The sequence below is a fragment of the Neofelis nebulosa genome, chromosome 16, assembly GCF_028018385.1.
Source record: "Neofelis nebulosa isolate mNeoNeb1 chromosome 16, mNeoNeb1.pri, whole genome shotgun sequence".
Taxonomy (NCBI): domain Eukaryota; kingdom Metazoa; phylum Chordata; class Mammalia; order Carnivora; family Felidae; genus Neofelis; species Neofelis nebulosa.
This window is the reverse complement of record NC_080797.1, coordinates 65,177,871-65,196,568: the sequence shown is the minus strand read 5'-3', so window position 1 is coordinate 65,196,568 and position 18,698 is coordinate 65,177,871. Positions and strand designations below refer to the sequence as shown.

The window sequence follows — 18,698 nt, the reverse complement described above, 5'->3', positions numbered from 1 at the left end:
TACAATGCACATCATATCACGATACTCTCCTTTCAGGAGCTCTCCTTTGGCTCACAGAATAAAATCTAAGTTCCTAGACATAGTCCATACATGATTTAGCTTTTTCTTACCTCTCTAGCATAAGCCCTCAACCTTACATACCCTCACACACATATACACATTCAGACACACACTCCACATTCAAGCTCTCATAAACTTTTTTCAGTTCTGCCATACCATCTATCTTTGGATCTAAAACAATCCAGGTCCATAAGAAGATGAGTGAGAATAAAAACAAGAATAAGAATACCTAACATGTAGTGAATGTTTTCTGTAGCCAGGTAATAAGAGATGAGCTTACTCCTTACATTAGCCCTACCCCTGGAGAATGTCCGGCACATATTAAGCCTTGATTAAACAAGGCTTTATTTTTTATGAATAGGCAATAGCCCTTTTTGTCATACTGACTGCTTTTTTGCCTCAAATTCTACTTTTTCATATGAATATTGCAACTCTACCCTTTTGTATTTGTTATAAATTGTTCTCAACACTTTTCTTTTTAAATATACTGAATTATTTTCTTTAATAAAATAAAGACACATAGATTGATCCATTAGTGGGGGTGGGGGGCGATGGAGGCATGACTCACACTGAGAATCTTTGCTGTTTAATAGTGAAATTTAACTCATTTATATTTATTATATATTACATGTATTCAGACTTCTATTATATTTATTCATGTTCCTTTATGTTCTATCTTTTGCTAGATGTTAATGTTTTATCTTCCTTTATTTTGGAATGTTTTCATTCTAATAGTGATTTTATATCCATGGAATATTACATACTCATCAAAATATGTCCAGCTATTAGTTTCCTTTCATTGACCTCATCTGATATTGGGCGAGCCATTTTAATCTGCAGATTTAAATCTTCAATTAGCTTAAGAACATCAATTATCCACAAACTTAATTCCTGCTCACTATTCCCCACATTTATTATAATTTGCTCATCATTTTAGAGTTTCTGTGTTTTCCTCTGAATTATGTGAAAGCTTGCTCTCATTATTAGTAACTGGGTTTTCCACAAAGTAGATTCTTCTTTTTACTGCTTCTAATATCATTTAAAATTCTTTTTAATTTTTGTTAAGTTTATTTATTTTGAGAGAGAGAAAGAGAGACAAAGCAAGTGGGGTAGGGAGGAGAGAGAGAGAAAGAGAGAGAGAATCCCAAGCAGGCTCTGCACTGTCAGCGCAGAGCCCAATGGGGCTTGAACTTATGAACCATGAGATCATGACCTGAGCTGAAGTCAGACGCTCAACCAGCTGAGCCACCCAGGTGCCCCTCATTTAAAATTCTTTTTGGCAGGGGTGCCTGGGTGGCTCAGTCGGTTAAGCGTCCAACTTCGGCTCAGGTCATGATTTCACGGTTTGTGGGTTCAAGTCCCACGTCAGGCTCTGTGCTGACAGCTCAGAGCCTGGAGCCTGCTTTGGATTCTGTGTCTCCTTCTCTCTCCGCCCCTCCCCCACTTATGCTCTATCTCTCTCTATCAAAAATAAACAAATGTAGAAAATAAATTAAAAAAATTTTTGGCCATTTTTAGTTTTCTTATGTTCTTTCTTTAATTTACCAGCAACTTTTTCATCTCATTCTGTCACCTTACTTTATCTTTTGTATTTTTTTCATATGGTTTATTTTTTCTGGAAGTTTGCTGAAAATACAAAGTTAATAGATATCTAAATCTGGTTGGCTTTCTGTAGTAAATAATCCTTTCTAAAATTTAGTTAGTCCCTACCTTCTAAATGCTAGGGTATGCCTTTTTAGATGCAGAATCTTTCCTTTCACCAACCTGTGAGGCGTTTTTTTCCTCCCTTACTTCTTCTTTACATCCAAACTTAAAAAAGAAGAAATCGACTCAGACTTGTTATTCATTTCCAATTGTGGATAGATTCTTCTTGGCTACCTTCATAGCACATACAGAAGCTGTCAGAATACACTTCTCAGATTTTAGGCTGGAGAGCTAGTTGTTTTAAGACATCAATTAAATAATCCAGAATCCCACAAAGAATGAGGAAGAAGCTGGGACAGGAGTCACTGCCAGCAGGGGAATGTCACCTCTGCATAATTTCTTCTTTGTGTCTGGTAAAGCTTCTAAAGCTGTAGGGCCAATTTTCTTATGTCTGGTTTTCAATTTGGCCTGGCCATCACTCCAAGTGAGACTAATGATTGTCCAACTTCCTAGCTGGTGTATGGCTTCTCCCTGCCACCCCAGGGTTTTCTATTTGGGAAAGCCACATTTGAGATTGCTCATGGGCTCCCCAGGGGATTGATTTCAAATGTTGCTGACCTACAACAACAAAAGTGGTTCCATGTGGAAAGACCCCTGACTGTTCCAAGGCTCCTGCTCACTTCTAAAGAGTATAGGACTCGGGATACCTGGGTAGCTCAGGTGGTTATGCGCCCGACTCTTGATTTCACCTCAGGTCATGATCACAGTTTGTGGGATTCATCCCTGAGTCAGGCCCTGCACTGACAGCACAGAGCCTACATGGGATTCTCTCTCTCTCTCCCTCTGCCTTCCCTCTGCTCATACTCTCTCTCTTGCTCTCAAAATCAATAAATCAACACTTAAAGAGTACAGGACTCCCCCAGAATTCCTAATTTCATATATCCCCATGCTACACTGCTCTGTAAGTTAGGTGAGCTGGGGCTCAACTCTCAATACCATCCACATTATAGTCCTAACTGCCCCATAGATTATTTTAAAAATAGTCAATGTAAAAAAAAAATACTCAATGTGTGTGGTGTGTTCCTGACATCTTTCCCATGTTTTCAGTTCTGAAGCAACATTTCAAATAAGATACAGTATTGGAGTATTGGAAAAAGGGTGTTAGATCCTTGTGTTCAATTGTCATCTTACTCAGAAATCCTACCCAGTTTAGGTCTGATTTCTATTTTTTTTTTTATTAAATTTTTTTAAACATGTATTTATTATTGACAGACAGAGCATGAGCAGGGGAGGGGCAGAGAGAGGAGGAGACACAGAATCCGAAGCAGGCTCCAGGCTCCAGGCTCCAAGCTGTCAGCACAGAGCCCGACGCGGGGCTCAAACTCACAAACCACGAGATCACGACCTGAGCCGAAGTCGGACACTTAAGCAACTGAGCCAGGCAGCCACCCCAAGGTCTGATTTTTATTAAGAAAGAAAATAATTTTCTTTATAGAGAGTCACCTAGTTCAAAATCCTATTTGGAGTTGGGGATCCACATATTACTCCCTCAAAAAATTTGCTCTAGCAATTTAGTTAACTTCTCCCTGCCTTGCAAATATGATGTCTAGCCAAGTGAACCTCCGTAAAGAAAACTGCTTCCTTCCTTAATCAAAAACCAAGACTGGATGGGTGCTGACAACTCCCTTGTACCACCCCCCACACACCCCTCTCCCACAGCACGACTGTGTGCCCCTGCTCCCTCCCATATTTATCTCAAAATTTGGGCAGAAAAAAAAAATGTCACTGCTTCTTTCAAATACCGTCAAGGACTTCCATTTAGATTCAACGAATATGGACTGGGAGCTTGACAGGTTCACAGCACTCTGCTAAGCACTAACACTTGGCCTTCTAGGCTTCTCCACCAGCCCACCAGGGGCAGAGATAAATAAGACACAGATTCTCTGTGCTCCCACAGCATCCTGTGCATAATACCTGTGACACATAGTAAAATCCTCTGCTTTTTTCTACTAGACCATAAGCCTTCAGAAAACAGACCACAACTCAGCCATCATCGCATCCCAGCACCTATCACACTCCCCGGTACAGAGGGGGGGTTTACAAAACATGTTAGTTGAACAAAACAGAAACCAGTCCCAGATCCTGCCCCTGAGGACAGAGGTACCATGGCTTAGCAGTAAATCAGTGCTCCCGCTGTGACCACTTTCCATCTCAGGGAACCCTGCACACACAGACAGATGCTTTGGGATCTATCTTCCCGACTGGATGCACGCCACAAGCAGTGCTCTGGCAAACCCTCTCCCAGGGCGATTTGGAGCTGTATCTCAGCAGAAAGAGCTATCTCTATTTTCCCTTCCAAAATTTCGGAGCCACGGTCCCAGCCAGACAGAAAGGCAGGCGGGGGTATGGTCTAGGTGACCTTGAGACTAGGATACCACTCTGACTCCCACAGTTGGCATAAACACCTGGTCTCCTTGCTTAGCAACTCAACAGAGCCCCAGAATTCCAGCCAGTCTGTTCCCCACCCCCCCCAACACACACACCCAGACCAGACTGGTAAGACTGGTATTTCTGGGTCCCTGCCACTAGAGGCGTGGCCTCCAACGGTGCAGCAGCCCCACCTGAGAATGATCCGAAGGTACTCAATGCCCTCTGCCTCCTCATACTTGACGGACAGGAGCAAGTTCCCCAAGCTGCTGCCAGTACAGTAAAAGTTTAGGTGATCCTAGAAAGAGAAATCAGGTATTAACAGAGTAGGAGACCTTCCAGACGGCTCCCCCAAATCACCTTTTTTGCCCACAGCAATGAGGAAGAAAGGCAAGGATGTTGTGGCTGCTGTTGATGAGGAGGAGGAGGAGGGGGAGGAGGAGGAGGAGGAGGAGGAGGAGGAGGAGGAGGAGGAGGAGAAAGAGAAAGATCACAGGAGGGGATTCCAACTGTGCAGTCATCGGGATGTGCCAGGCACTAGACTAAGTACTTAACACCCACTGACTCCTTAAATCCTGACCACAAACTTATGGGAAGATGACATCATCATGCCCATTTCATAGATATGTAAACCGGTGTCCGGAGAGGCTAAGTAACTGCCCAGGGTCACACAACTAGTAAGGGACAGATCCAGTGTTCAAGCCCACCTTGAACGCTGGAGCTCAAGTTCCCCTCCACAGGACCCCAAATCCACTTTCTTGATCCCAGGAGGCAGCTCTTGCTGATTCCGACTATTTGTGGGAATAAAACTAGGAGGAACTCTGGCTCCTCCGTCCATGGGAAGCTGGGAGCTGCTCTGGACAGTGGGCCTCTCTCAGGCTCGGGGAGCCCACCCTAGATCTGCCATATCAGGGTGGGGCCCTGGAATCTGCATTTGAACAAGTTAGGATGGGGGTTCGGATGCAGCTCCCTCCTCCCTGTGAAACTCTGCAAAACTGCCTTAGACTGGAAACTTCCGGAATCTGCCCTTGGGACTTCCGAACCAAGCAAGTCTGAAGAGCAGAATATATTTAAAGAAATGTAACTTCGTCACTTTTAAACAATCAGAGGCTCACAGCACATCACCCTGGGGACCTGCTGGAGTGAGGACAGGAGAGATTTGTACTATGTACACGGAAACAAAGACTTCCAAGGTGTGAGAACATATTTTCTCCTTCACCCCCAAACGCTCCCCATCCGGTCACCTCCGTGAACATTTGGTGGGGGTGGTGCCCCCAAGGACCCATCCCACTGAGCCTTCCTGACTTCTGCACACCCCCTGTACCCTCGCCCAGGAGCAGAGCCAGTCAGACCTCCCCAGCCAGGACAGCAGGACAGTGGCAGGCCCTAGGAAGGGGGCAGGCCCAGGAAGGAGAAGAGACAGGGAGAAAAGGGCGCTGGACGAGGCTGGTCTAGGTGCATTTCCCTGCCTGCACCAGCAGCTATTTCCACCCAGGGGCCCTCAGCCTCACCTTCCCTAGGAAGTGCCTGCGGTAGGCCCTGGCTTCGCCCTTGCACTCGAGCTTATAGCCAAATGTGCTGGGGCTGAGACTGTCCTCTTCCTCCTCCTCACAGATGCTGCTGCCAAGGGAGGTCGGTGTCCCCACGTTCTCCGGGTCTTCGATCCAATAGCCCCCAAACTGGGGCAGGACAATCAGGGGGTACGGGCCTCCCTTCTCCACAACCTGGAAGCAGAGAGAAAGTCTTGCACTGTGGCCTGCCCTGGCTCTACAGGGGGAGCGAAAGAGTGGGGTGCCAGTGGTGGCACCCCCCCACCTCTGAACTGTTCCACGGCGGAGACCCCCGTATTTGAGGCCTGTGTTTACAGTAACACAAACCCCAAATTTAAGCCCAACAACCTGTCAGCTTCGCCGACCCTGGAGCACCGAAGTTGCAAGGCTGTGATCAGTACCCCAGTCTCGACGTGGCAAAACGGAGGTCACAAAGTTGAAGTTCCAGGCCTGAGGTTCTCTCCCACGTGGGACGGAGCAGGGGCCATCAGCCCGCCCTCCCCCCCCCCCACCAGTCCCATCCCAGAGCTGAGACCCAGCGCAGGCTGCAGTGTGGCCAGGGGGCTCCTACCTCATCAATGCTGGGATACGGGATATAGTCATCCTGCAAGACAAACCAGACAAGGCGACCGTTAGCCCCAGCAGTGCCCGTGAAGTGTGATGGCTGTTTCCATTCCCCTCTCCCGGGTCAGGGGTGGGGGTTGCCTGGCAGGCTGCACAAGAGCTTTAAGAGCATCAAAGGGAACACCAGATGCAGAACGGCAGAGAGGGAGCTCTGGGAATCCGGCTTCCCTTGAGTGCTTCCCCAAAGTGACAGAACCTGAACGCAAACCTGGCTAGCTGAAGGTGCACTGCACAAAGGCTCTGAACTTCGTGCCTTTCACCCCTTACGAATGAGGGCAAAAACAGGAGGATGGCTCCTGATTTCACCCAGCCCCGCCTTCGGGCAAGGGAGCTGACTTCCAAGTGACGAGCTTCCCTGGGCCTTGGGAAAGGAAACTGCAGCGGAGGAGCAGAGCCTGGAGCCCAGAGCCTGATACCCCTAAATGCCGTGTGCGGTTCTTTTGCAGGAGCAGGTACAGAAGATCAAGGCTGAGCCACAAGCCGCAGGTCTCGCTGAAGGCCTCCATCCCCACCCCCTAAAGCTGCCCTATAGGCATCAAGCTAAGGCCCCCTTACTATCCACCGTGCCCAGTCAACACAGGCACAGCCACTTAAGTAGCTCTTGGTGGAAGTCAGGTGGAAGACGGCAGACCCCAGCACGCCGGCTGTCCCCTCGTCGGGCCCACAGGGCTGCCGCCTCATCCACACAGCCCACCTTGTTCTTCTGGGGTCCCGGCTTCTGCTCTTCAAGCTTGATCCCCTATGGCAACACAGAAAAGAGGACTCATGAAAAAGCAAAGGTCACATAAAAGGGGCCAAATGGAGGGTTCGCTTGAGATTCGCAAGCCCCTGCCTTGATGGGGTTGGTAAAAATAGCTACAGCTGATTGTGCCCGGTCCTTACACATCACACACCTTGTCACACTCAGTCCCCACAGCAGCTCCAAGTAAGGCAGTAGGGCAGGCAACTAAGAGCACAGGCTCGAGCTAGATCACCAGGGTTCAAATCCCAACACTGCCACTTAGGACCTTGGGCAAGTCACAAAACCTCTGTGGCACAGCGCTCCCTTCTGTAGACCCCAAACGGTAATAGCAGCTACCAGTGTGGTAAAGGTTAAATGTTGATGACGTTGGTTAAGCCCTTGAAAGAGTGACTGGTTTGGCTACAGATAATTATTACCATCATTCCCAGGGAGCAATATCATGCCGGCACTGAAATCTCTCTGCCAGGCTCTCAGAACCAGTAGGTACGGGGCAAGGATGGGAACCCACGTCCGAATGGTGTCAAAGCCAGCACTCTGGACCTGGTGCCCCCACAGCTGCCCTCCCTCCTGGGGGGGCAGACCCACAGGTGACAGGCAGGGGGCCTGGCACTCATTCATTTCTGGGAAGCAGTACCTTGTCCTGTGGTCCTATGGTCAAGATCTGACTTCACTGGGTTTTTTCAAGACAGGAGCACATAGTTAAATTAGACTGTTTGAATAAATTGAGTAAGGGAATGAGAAGGTGGGATAACTAGGACAAACAGGTCCCCTCTGGAGAGAAGACCATCCTAATCATAACATAATGCATGGGGATTTTAAGCTTCCTCAGTGCCCTCCCACGGTTGTCTCCTTTGAAGCCCTCAGCGTCTTTATACCAAAGGGAAACTGAGGCACAGGGAGGCGGCTGCTTCTGCTGTTGCACAGCTACTGAGTGGCAGGGCCTGGATTTGAAGCCAGGCTGTCTGTCTAAGCGCACAATCATATCCCATAGGCCTTGGAGCCCAGGGCTCCCGCTTACTGGCTGGATTTAGACTTCAGCTTCTCCGGACTTCTCTGGGCTGAGTCACCCTGCAGCATTGCTCAGGAGGGTGTGGGAGGACCCCTCCCACCGGACAGGTGCTCCTCTCCCCACACAGGGAGAAAACCACCTGGGTGGCCCTGCAGACCCTGTCCAGGGAGGCAAACTGGGCAGATGGGGAGGGGGGTGATGTCAGAAGTTTGTTTTGTTTGTCCTGCATTAGTCACCCCTACCTGGGAACAGCCCCTGGGCAGGAAAGCAAACCTCCTCCCCACTCCTCCCCTCCCCGATGACACAGAGCCATCACCCAGCTCTGGGCCCTCTCCTCTCCTTTCCATGGATCTGCCTTTGCAATCAGTATTATCATTAACCCCCCTTTTTCCTCACCATGAAGAAATCAAGGATCAGACAGGTAGAGTGACTTGACCAAGGACACTCAGCTACACAGTGCCAGGGTTAAAACTTGAACCCAGGACAAAATGGACCTCAGTCTCGGTTGCTTCATAGGGATTGTGCCCTTCTTCCAATTCCTCCACTGTCGGGGGATGGCGGGGGGTGGAGGGGAGGTCAGGAGTCCCAGATCTGAGTTCCAGCTCTCCATGACTCGCAGAGTGCCCTGGGCACTGACTGCTCTGAAAGTCAGTCTCCACAACCACAGCATGAGAAGAGGTGGCCCACGCCCAAGGACAGGATCTGGCCACACCACGCCACCTGCTTCGCTCCCACTATTTCCCCATATATGAGTTTTGTACATACAGAAGAGCTGGAAAGTGTGGGCCCCTTGGAGGCCGGGGCCCAGTGGGCAGGGACCTAAACCCCAGGCAGTTGGATTTCAGCCCCTGGCCGTCTCAACAGAGATGGAACAGGCAAGCCCTCGGGTGTCTGCTGCCACAAACGTACAGAGCATAAAAACCAAACCCCTGCCCTCAGGAGGGTCCCAATCTAGTTGAGAAGTCAAGCCCAGCAGCCTGGACACAGAGAAGGCAGACCAGCAGGAGGCCAGTTAAGTACGGCTGAATTATGTACTCGGAGAGCCCTTTGCAAGGGAGGCGGGGGTCTCCAGCTGGGGGTGAGGGATGGATGGGTGGATTGTGAGACCAAACGAAGAGAAGGCAGGGGGAGCTGCAAATCCCCTGACAGCTTCCCAGAGTGTCAGGATCTCATGGGCTCCGGTGAAAATCCCAGCTTTACGCCAGGCAGCAGAGCACGTAGCTGCGCACGGTCTCCCACCCCTCGCTGCCAAGGCACCCGCCACCCCTGTTTCCACAACCCGACTGTAAGTCCCTAAATGTATGTAAAATCGGTCTGCAGCCCACACACTGCTGGAGGATCTTAGTAACTTCTGGGTGATAATGACACAACCATTACAATACTTCTCCCTCAAACAGTCCCTCCCCTTCCCTTAGGGAGACCTGGCTTTCCTGTGAGCACCTCAGTGTCTCCACCTGCATCGCAGGACCGCAGTGGCACCCTAACTGCCTCTCCTCCAGAGCTTCCACGCCATTACCATGGAATCTTCTTTCCCTGAACCTGTAGCATCTACTCAGGGTAGAAAGCATCATAACATAATGGCTAAGCCTTCTGACTCTGAAGCTACTTACTACCCACAACCCTTGAGTGCTGTAAGTAAGATCTCTGTGCCTCAGTTTTCCCACCTGTGAAAAGAGGATAATGATAATAATACAGCTGCTTCCTGCGGACTTTTCAGGAAGAAATGAGCTAAGACTTGTTACTGTCTGAGCCGAGAAAAGTGCTTAAAACACATGTGCTACTGGGGCGCTTGGGTGGCTCAGTTGGTTAAGCATCTGACTGCGGCTCAGGTCATGATCTCATGGCTCGTTTGTGAGTTCTAAGCCCCACATTGGACGCTTTGCTGTCAGCACAGAGCCCTCTTTGGATTCTCTGTCGCCCTCCCTGCCCCTCCCCCACTAGTGCTGGCTCTCAAAAATAAACTTTTTTTTAATTTTAGGGGCCCCGGAGTGACTCAGTCGGTTAAGCGACCGACTTAGGCTCAGGTCATGATCTTGTGGTTCGTGGGTTCGAGCCCCACATCGGGCTCTGTGCTGACAGCTCAGAGCCTGGATCCTGTTTCTGATTCTGTGTCTCCCTCTCTCTCTGCCCCTTCCCTGTTCATGCTCTGTTCATGCTCTCTCTGTCTCTCAAAAATAAACATTAAAAAAAAAATTTTTTTTAATTTTTAAATCAGCGTCTTCTTCCCACCCATATCAGTTAAGCCTTCTGGACATCCCCCCAAATTTCCCAGGGCACCAGTTCTTACCTGTGAGCCCTGGCCCCTTGGTGAGGAGTAATTATAAAGTGCCCCCCCCACATCCATTTTGAACACTGATTTTTATGCAATGCTTATCAAGTATTTACATACATTATTTCATTTCATCCCAACAGTCGTGTGAGTGGGTATTTCTGTTGTTATTTATAAGGGCTGCGGCATGATTTATAACAACAAATACTCTGGTCTTCACCCATTCCTGGCACAGAACTCCTACAGCCTGTTGAATCTCATAAGTGACGAGAGCAATGGGAGCATTCAGAAGCATCTTTTGTTACAATATTTGGTCTTCTGTCCTTGCTTCCTGAAACAGCTCCAGAGCCATAAAGGTGAAAGCAAGAAGGTTGTTTATAAGTTTGTTAATGAGGTTGACTTTTGGGACACCCCTAAGGATGGAGCTGGTTGCCAGGGGAACCAACCACCATTAGAGGCTCCAAACCTTCAGTCCCACCTCCCCAACCTCGTGGGAGGGGAGAGGGGCTGGAGGCTGAATCAATCTCCAGTGGCCAATGATTTAATCGATCATGCCTAAGTAATAAAGTCTCTATAAAAAACCCAAATGATGGGTTCAGGGAGCTTCCGGGTTGGTAAGTACATTGCCGCGCTGGGAGAGTGATACATCCAGAGGACACAGAAGCTCTTCCCGGCCTTCCCGCATACCCTGCCCTCCACAACTCTTCCATCGGGCTGTTCGTGAGTTATATCCCTTTATAATCAATTGATAATCTAGTAAGTAAACTGTTCTGAGTTCTCTGGGCCACTCTAGCAAATGAATAGAACCCGAGCAGGGAATCATGGGACCCTCAAATTCATAGCCTGTTGGTCAAAAGCACAGGTGACCACAGACTCGTGGCCGGCATCTGAAGCGGGCAGGGGGCAGGCTTGCGGGGCAGAGCCCATACCCTGTGGGATCTGACGCTCTCTCTGGTAGACAGTGTCAGAATGGAGCTGAACTGCAGGACACCAAGCTGGTGTCACAGAATTGTTCGGTGGGGGGAAAACAACCACACATTTGGTGTCAGAGGGAGGTGAAAACAGTGCTGTGAACAGATAGAAAACAGGAGCCGGAAGGCTCAGAAAAAGGAAGGAACTTGTGCTAGCAAGTGTTAGGTGCAGGGTTCGACCTCGGGCGGGTCTCTCACCCGAAGCTCTGCCTCCCAGACTCAAGATGCGCCCCTAGGAAAGGGCTTTCTTTTTCCGACTTTCTTCCCAACCCATCCCAGGAACAACGGACCCTTTCAAGCCCTCTCCACATCTGTGAGGTTGTGTATTGCATCTGTTCTACCGGAGGAGATTTTCTGGTTTTTTCCTTCAGGCAGGAGCTTCCCAGAATCCTCCTGCTGCTCAGCATGAAAATTGGCCTTAGGTAGTTCAGGCTACGAGTTCTCTCTTCTCTTCCCTTCCCTCCAAGGCTCCCAGGTTCTGCCTGGTGTCGTATCCCCCAAGGTCACTACAGCACGCCCGCCACCCATGGCTCAGCTACCCCACTTTGGCGAGGCTCACCTGCATTTTCTCCAGCATCTCAAAGAACTCCGCAGACTGAAAGACACAAAGAAGATACATCAGTCAGGAGGTCTGCTGAGAAAGCCTCCTTACCAACTGTCTGCAAACTTAGCCCAGGGCTTCCCGGGGGATGAGAGTCATTTGGATCGAGAGAGAAGGTAATTTGATTTTGCCTTTGCAGGGCTGGAGGGCCAGAATGCCCCATACAACAAAAGAAAAAACGAAACATGCGCAGGCTGGCGAATGGCCCTGGGGAGAGCAGCCGCTCAGTCTCTGTCAAGAGAGAGGAGTCTATAGGGCCCCTGGGAAAAGCCAAGTTCCCTAAAGCACCTGTCAGCCCCAGGATGAAGCCTCCAGAAGGAGTCATGTTTGGAATATTTTCAACCCAACAGTGAGGCCAAGGAGTCCAACACAAGTAGCTTTCCAACTTTAGTAGCAACACAGCCCTCCAGGGACCCTGGCCAGGGCAGCCATGGGGGCTTGAGTTCCAAATGTGCCTGCCCCTGTCCCCTGCCTCCACAGCACCTCTTTGGGACCCTGGAGCTTGTGAGCAAAGTCTGAAAACGACCCAACTGCAGCCTCCAGGGACCTGGAGAGATTTTTTTTTAAATCTCGAACTATGTAAATCCAAATCTTTAACCCACTTTGGTGCCGCCAGCCTTTGTAAATTCCAGGTAAAGGCAAAAAGGAGAAACAGGAAGTGGAAAAGGGGGGCGGGGGGGGGGGCGAGTGGCTAAAAGCTCTGCCCTAACAAAATGCACGCAGAGACCTCTCAGCAGTTTCCCCTCCATAGAAACAGCTACACTGTCTGGTTACAACATCACTGTCCACATCGGGGCACTGGCAAGCCGTGAGTTAACGAGCACCCAGAACATAGTCCTCAGATGAACGGGAAAGAAAAGAAAACAAAACAAAACAAAACAAACAAAACAAAAGAAAACAAAAGCAGCGATAATGAAAAACGAGGATATCTTGTCACTCCTTTACGCAGAGGTAGGGCATCCCTCCCTTCCTCCACAGGCACCAATGGGCCAGAATCACCAGGAGCCCCCCGGCCCTCAGAATTCCCAGAGAGAACCACCGCGGGAAGAATGCTTGAGGAGTCACCTGGCTTCAAATGACCTGTCCCAGACCAAAGCTGGCCTATCAGAGGCAAGAGTCTCTGACCCACCAGCAGTTTGGGCTTAAGGGTCTGGAAACCCCACCTGTGAATATACAGAGTGGATGACAAGTTTCACCACATCAGCACCTCTGACCAGAAGGAGCTGTCAAACACACAACTCCCAAACCTATCCTCCCCACTGATTCTGTGCATCCTTCTTAGCTCCAACCTCCAGGAGACCAAGATTCCTGGACAGAAAGAATTTATACAAATCAATAAGGGGAGAAAGATGAGTAGGAAGAGGACGAAAGGGCAGAAACCATCAACATTTGCACGCACAGACTTCTGACCCAGCAATTCCTCTTCTAAGAATCTGGGCTATGAACACACTTCCATGGGAACACGAGGATGAATGTCCACCGCACCACTGTTTGGGTTACGATGAGCTACATTCAAATACCACAAATAGGTGTCAATATGTTAAATAACTTGGATGAAATGGACAATTCCAAGCAATACACAAACTACTGAAACTGACTCAAAGAAACGGCAAATCTAAATATATATATATATTTCATAAAAAAAGAAATTGAATTAGTAATCAAAAAGCTACACAAAGAAAGCCCAGGTCCAGATGGCTTCAGCTGTAAATCCTGCCATTAGAGAAGAAGTAATACTAATTCCTCAGAAACTCTTAAAATAGGAGAGGGAACACTTCTCAACTTATTCTAGAAGACAAGTATTACCCAAACACCAAAACCAAAGTCATCACAAGAAAACTGCAGACCAATATAGTTCATGGATATAGACACAAAAATTCTCAAAAATACTAGCAAACTGAATCCGGCACCTTCTAAAAAGAATTATACATCATGACTGGGTGGGACTTATTACAGTCATGCAAAGTTGGTTTAACATCCAAAAATCAATGAATATAAAAACCAGAGGAATAAAAACAAAAACCGTATTATCAACTCAAAGACTAAAGAAAGCATTTGACAAAATTCAAAACCCTTTCTGGAGTAAAATTAAACACACACATACATACATACACACACACACACACACACACACACACACACACCAAACTAGATAGAAGGGAAATTCCTCAACATGATAAAGGGCGTTTACAAAAAAAAAAAAAAAAAAAAAAAATCACAGGTAATAATATTCTTAATAATGGGAAACTAGATACTTTGTCCATAAAAGAAGGTATAAGACCAGAATATCCACTGTCATCATTTCTGTTTATCATTGTGTTAGATGTTCTAGCCCGAACAGTTGAGCAAAAGAAAAAAAAAAAACACAAAAAAACTATATAAAAGGCATCCGAACTGGAAAGGAAGAACTGAAACTCTCTATTCACATAATCTTATATAGAGAAATAAGGAATTCACTAAGCAAAACTTACTAAAAATAATACAATAAATGAGTTCAGGATGCAAGACACAAGATCAACCTACCAAAAAAAAATTGTTTTGCTATATACTATTGATGGACAATGAAAATAAAATTAAGAATTCCGTTTTAATAGCATCAAAGAGAATAAAATACTTACATGTAGATTTAACAAAATAAATGAAAAACATATACTCTGAAAAGCACAAGACATTGATGACAGAAATTAAAGAAGTTAAAAACAAATGGAGATAAATCCCATGATCACAACTAGAAGGGTTGGTATGATTAGGAGATCTACACCCTCCAAACTGATCTGCAGATTCAACGCAATCTCTATCAAAATCCTAGCTGAATCCTTTGTAGAAATTAAAAAGTAATCCTAAAATTGACACTGACATTGAAGGGGCCCAGAACAGCCAAAAGAACAAAGTTGGAGGACTCATACTTCCCAATTTCAAACTTACTGCAAAGCAAAACAATCAAGACAGTGTGGTACTGACACAGGATAGGCCTGTAGGTCCATGGAATGAAAGTGACAGTTCAGAAACACATCCATAGATCTATGGCAATCGGTCTTCAACAAGGGTGCCAAGACTATTCAACGGGGTCTTTTCAACAAATCATGTTGGGAAAACTAGATAGCCATGTGCAAAAGAATGAGGTTGGACCCTTAGATCACACCATCTACTGAAATGAACTGAAAATGAATCAACAACCTAGATATAAGAGCTAAAATTATAAAACTCTTAGAAGAAGGAACATATGGGTTGGCTCAGTCAGTTGAGTGTCTAACTTTGGCTCATGTCATGATCTCACGGTGCATGAGTTCAAGCCCCGCATCTGGCTCTGTGCTAACAGCTCAGAGCCTGGAACCTGCTTCAGATTCTGTGTCTCCCTCTCTCTCTCTCTGCCCCTCCTCCACTCATGCTCTCTGTCTCTCTCTGTCTCAAAAGTAAACATTTAAAAAAATGTTTAAATAAAATAAATAAAACTCTTAGAAGAAGAAAACATAGGAGTAAGTCTTTGTGACACTGCATATGGAATGGATTCTTAGATATGACACCCAAAGCATAAGCAGCAAAAACAAAAAACAATAATTTAGATTTAATTTCACCGAAATTAAAAACTTTTGTACTTCAACAGACACTCTCAAGTGAAAAGACAACCTCACAAAATAGGAGAAATATTTGCAAATCATATATCTGCCCCTCTCCCCCACTCGCAGTCTCCAAAATAAAAAAAAAAATTTTAATAAAAGATTGGAGATGCACTGCTAAGTGAGACAAATGGAATTTAGGTGATCCCATTTTTTTTCAATTAGATATAAAAAACCTATTTGTGTGTGTGTATCCCCTATATGATATACACATAAAGATATCAATATACAGGTATAAAATACATAAACATGCATAGGTATGTAGGTATCGATACAGATAGATAGGTCTGATGTGCATACACACATCACTCATCCAGACAAAAAGTACTAACTTGAAGGATAAATGTCAAAATAAGTTATGGGTTAAGGATATTTTTTTTCCTTTTTTCTTTTCAGTATTTTTTAAATTATCTGCAACAACTATAAATTTTTTTTTTTTAATTTTTTTTTCAACGTTTTTTATTTATTTTTGGGACAGAGAGAGACAGAGCATGAACGGGGGAGGGGCAGAGAGAGGGAGCCACAGAATCGGAAACAGGCTCCAGGCTCCGAGCCATCAGCCCAGAGCCTGACGCGGGGCTCGAACTCACGGACCGCGAGATCGTGACCTGGCTGAAGTCGGACGCTTAACCGACTGCGCCACCCAGGCGCCCCAACTATAAATTATTTTTGGAGTAACTTGTTACCCAGCAATAGTTTTTAAGGCTTCGACACACAGCAGAAGCTCTGGCATTCCTTTCTTTGCTTCCCTCAGCCCCTGCCCCAGGCCCTTCTCTCGTCTTCATTACCGGGTATCCAGGGACACAAGTACACTGCCTTTGGCGTCCACAGAAAGCCCCTGGATTCGGGCCAATTCATTCCCAGCTCTGACCGTGGCTCTGTGGATTACAGACTGAGGCTCTCCCAAATGACCCTCCTATCCAGTTTACTCTCTGTTATCCATGAAAAGCGGCAATCAAAAGATCTTTTGTGGGGAACAAAATACGTATTTGTGTCTTCTTAGACAATGCCCTTGTATTGTCTGATCTGTTAACCCCAAATGATTAAGCACCTGCAAGGCACGGACTAGATACTGCAAGTGCCAGGCGAGGACTCCAGGGTATTTCATCTCAATTATTAGACAAAGCTGTTCAGCATTGTTACAGATGACCAGCGTCACAGTGGTTCAGAGGAGGCATGAAGCACTTCTGGCTGGAAGGTCAAGTGTATGAGCTCTCTACTCCTGTGTGACAAATGACTCCAAAACTTAGTGACTCTAAATTTCTTTGGCTCAGGAATGCAGAAGTGGTTTCACTGTACGGTTCCAGCTCGGAGTTCCTCAGGTGGCTACAGTCAGGACATGAACGGAGGCTGCATCACCTGAAGACCTGGTTGGGGCTGAGAGATCTGCTCACAAAGCTGCTGCCAGGAGGCCCCATCCTCCATCACACACACCTCTCCAGAGGCTGCTTGAATGTCCTCAAAATACTGCAGCTGACTCCCCCTAGAGTGAGTGATCTGAGAGGCAAAGCTACAGCACCTCTTACAACCTCGTCTGTGAAACTGCACACCATCCCTTCCCCCTTGTCCTATTCATTGAATGCGAGTGCCCACAACCACACAACCAGCTCACACTCAAGGGGGGGGGGGGGGGGTGGAATTAGCTTCCACCTCTTGAGGAGGGAAGTATCAAAAAATGTGTGGACACATTTTAACACCACCCCATCAAGGAAGGCTTCTGGCGAGAAGTGGGATCCCACTAGACCTTAAAGGATAAACAGAAATCACTTTGAAATCACTTTGCTAGGGAGGGGGAAGAGGCCATTACAGGCAGTGGTTACTGTGTGGACAGAGGTGGATAGAAGAAGATGCATGATGTGTGCTCAATGAACAGTGAGTGGATCAACAAGGCAGACAGGCCTTTCAAGGCTCACGTGAGGGCGAAGTGAGAACGTGGACAGGAAGTACCAGATGGAGCCTGGTCCAAGGCGAGCACGCAGTTCCTGCTGGTAGTTGCTATTTACTACTTAGAAAGCTTGCTCTGGGGGGCGCCTGGTAGCTCAGTCGGTTAAGCCTTGTTTAAAGCATCCAACTTAGGCCCAGGTCATGATCTCACGGTTTGTAGGTTCAAGCCCCACATCGGGCTCTGTGCTGACACCTCAGAGCCTGGAGCCTGCTTCGGATTCTGTGTCTCCCTCTCTCTCTCTACCCTCCCCCGCTCACAGTCTCTCTGTGTCTCTCAAAAATAAACAAACATAGAAAAAAAAATTAAAAAGAAAGCTTGCTCTGGAAGTGAGCTGTGTCCTTTTGAGAGATGGTCTGGAAGCTTTAGGACAGTTCCGGATTTAGAACACAGCTTTATCAGTCTTCCCAGAGGCAGTGTGTTTAGATTACTGTTAAAAATGGGTTTGCGTTTCCCAAGTGAGGATGCTGGGGCTGGCACAGATGGGAGGCTGAGGGCTGAGATCCGGCCTCGGGCCTGAGTAATGCACTGGGCAGCGACTCCTGCGTGGACAGAGCCCAAGAGCAGAGAACAGTGGCAACTTGGCCTCAGCTGTGCCGGCCCCACTTCTCGGTGACTCACTGAACTTTCCTATGGGACAGTCCAGCCATGGCAAAGAGCAAGTCTCTTTTTCCACCCAGAAGCAGGGTGACTCAGGCCAGCCGGGAACAGCAGCTCCGGCCACTCACACCTACCGCCGTCCACACCCCCGAGATTGCGTCACACAGCCAAGAGCACACAGAACGCACTCAATAAATGCTTACTGACTCACTAGCACTGTCCCGTAGGCCCTTCAAGACAGAATGAAGTCCCGCCTGAGGCATCCTCAGGAAGGGAATTCCCCCTCCATCAGGAAGCCAGCATTGGATTGTCACAGAGAAATGTAATTCAGTCTCCTCATCAATAGCATCCGCTCAGCTGTCCCATTTATTATTAGCAACAACGGTTGCCACCCAAATCCCAGCCACAGCCAGCGTGTCCCCTTGGGCTCCCCTTTAACAGCCAGTCAAGTAAGCCGTGAGATAATCACAGAGAGCCAGCGCTCAACCAAGGAAGTCACAGATTGGGCCCCAGGCTTTTGTTTGGATTCCACCCCTGTCCTCTCCACCTCCCAATATAGAAAACATCAGGCCTTCCTCTAGAAGGGCAAAGCGAGTCCTTGGGGGTGAACGCAGGAGGAGGTCTACGGCAGCAAGAGCAGAA

At 47.5% G+C, this 18,698-nt stretch overlaps 1 protein-coding gene across 13 annotated transcripts in view; it reads right to left on the bottom strand.

Annotated features, from left to right (window-relative positions):
• Nucleotides 1-18,698, bottom strand: part of RAP1GAP2 (RAP1 GTPase activating protein 2) — a 224,991-nt gene that overhangs the window by 51,509 nt on the left and 154,784 nt on the right. For all 13 annotated transcript variants that reach the window (XR_009254949.1, XM_058703622.1, XM_058703626.1 and 10 more), the window contains 5 exons: nt 11,856-11,891; nt 7,000-7,044; nt 6,253-6,285; nt 5,643-5,855; nt 4,326-4,429 (listed from right to left, as the gene is read on the bottom strand). Coding sequence is in view for 12 of the 13 variants with exons in the window: in XM_058703622.1 (XP_058559605.1) it covers nt 4,326-4,429; nt 5,643-5,855; nt 6,253-6,285; nt 7,000-7,044; nt 11,856-11,891 (431 nt within the window). In the remaining variant the exon portion in view is untranslated. The remainder of the gene's footprint in view (nt 1-4,325; nt 4,430-5,642; nt 5,856-6,252; nt 6,286-6,999; nt 7,045-11,855; nt 11,892-18,698) is intronic.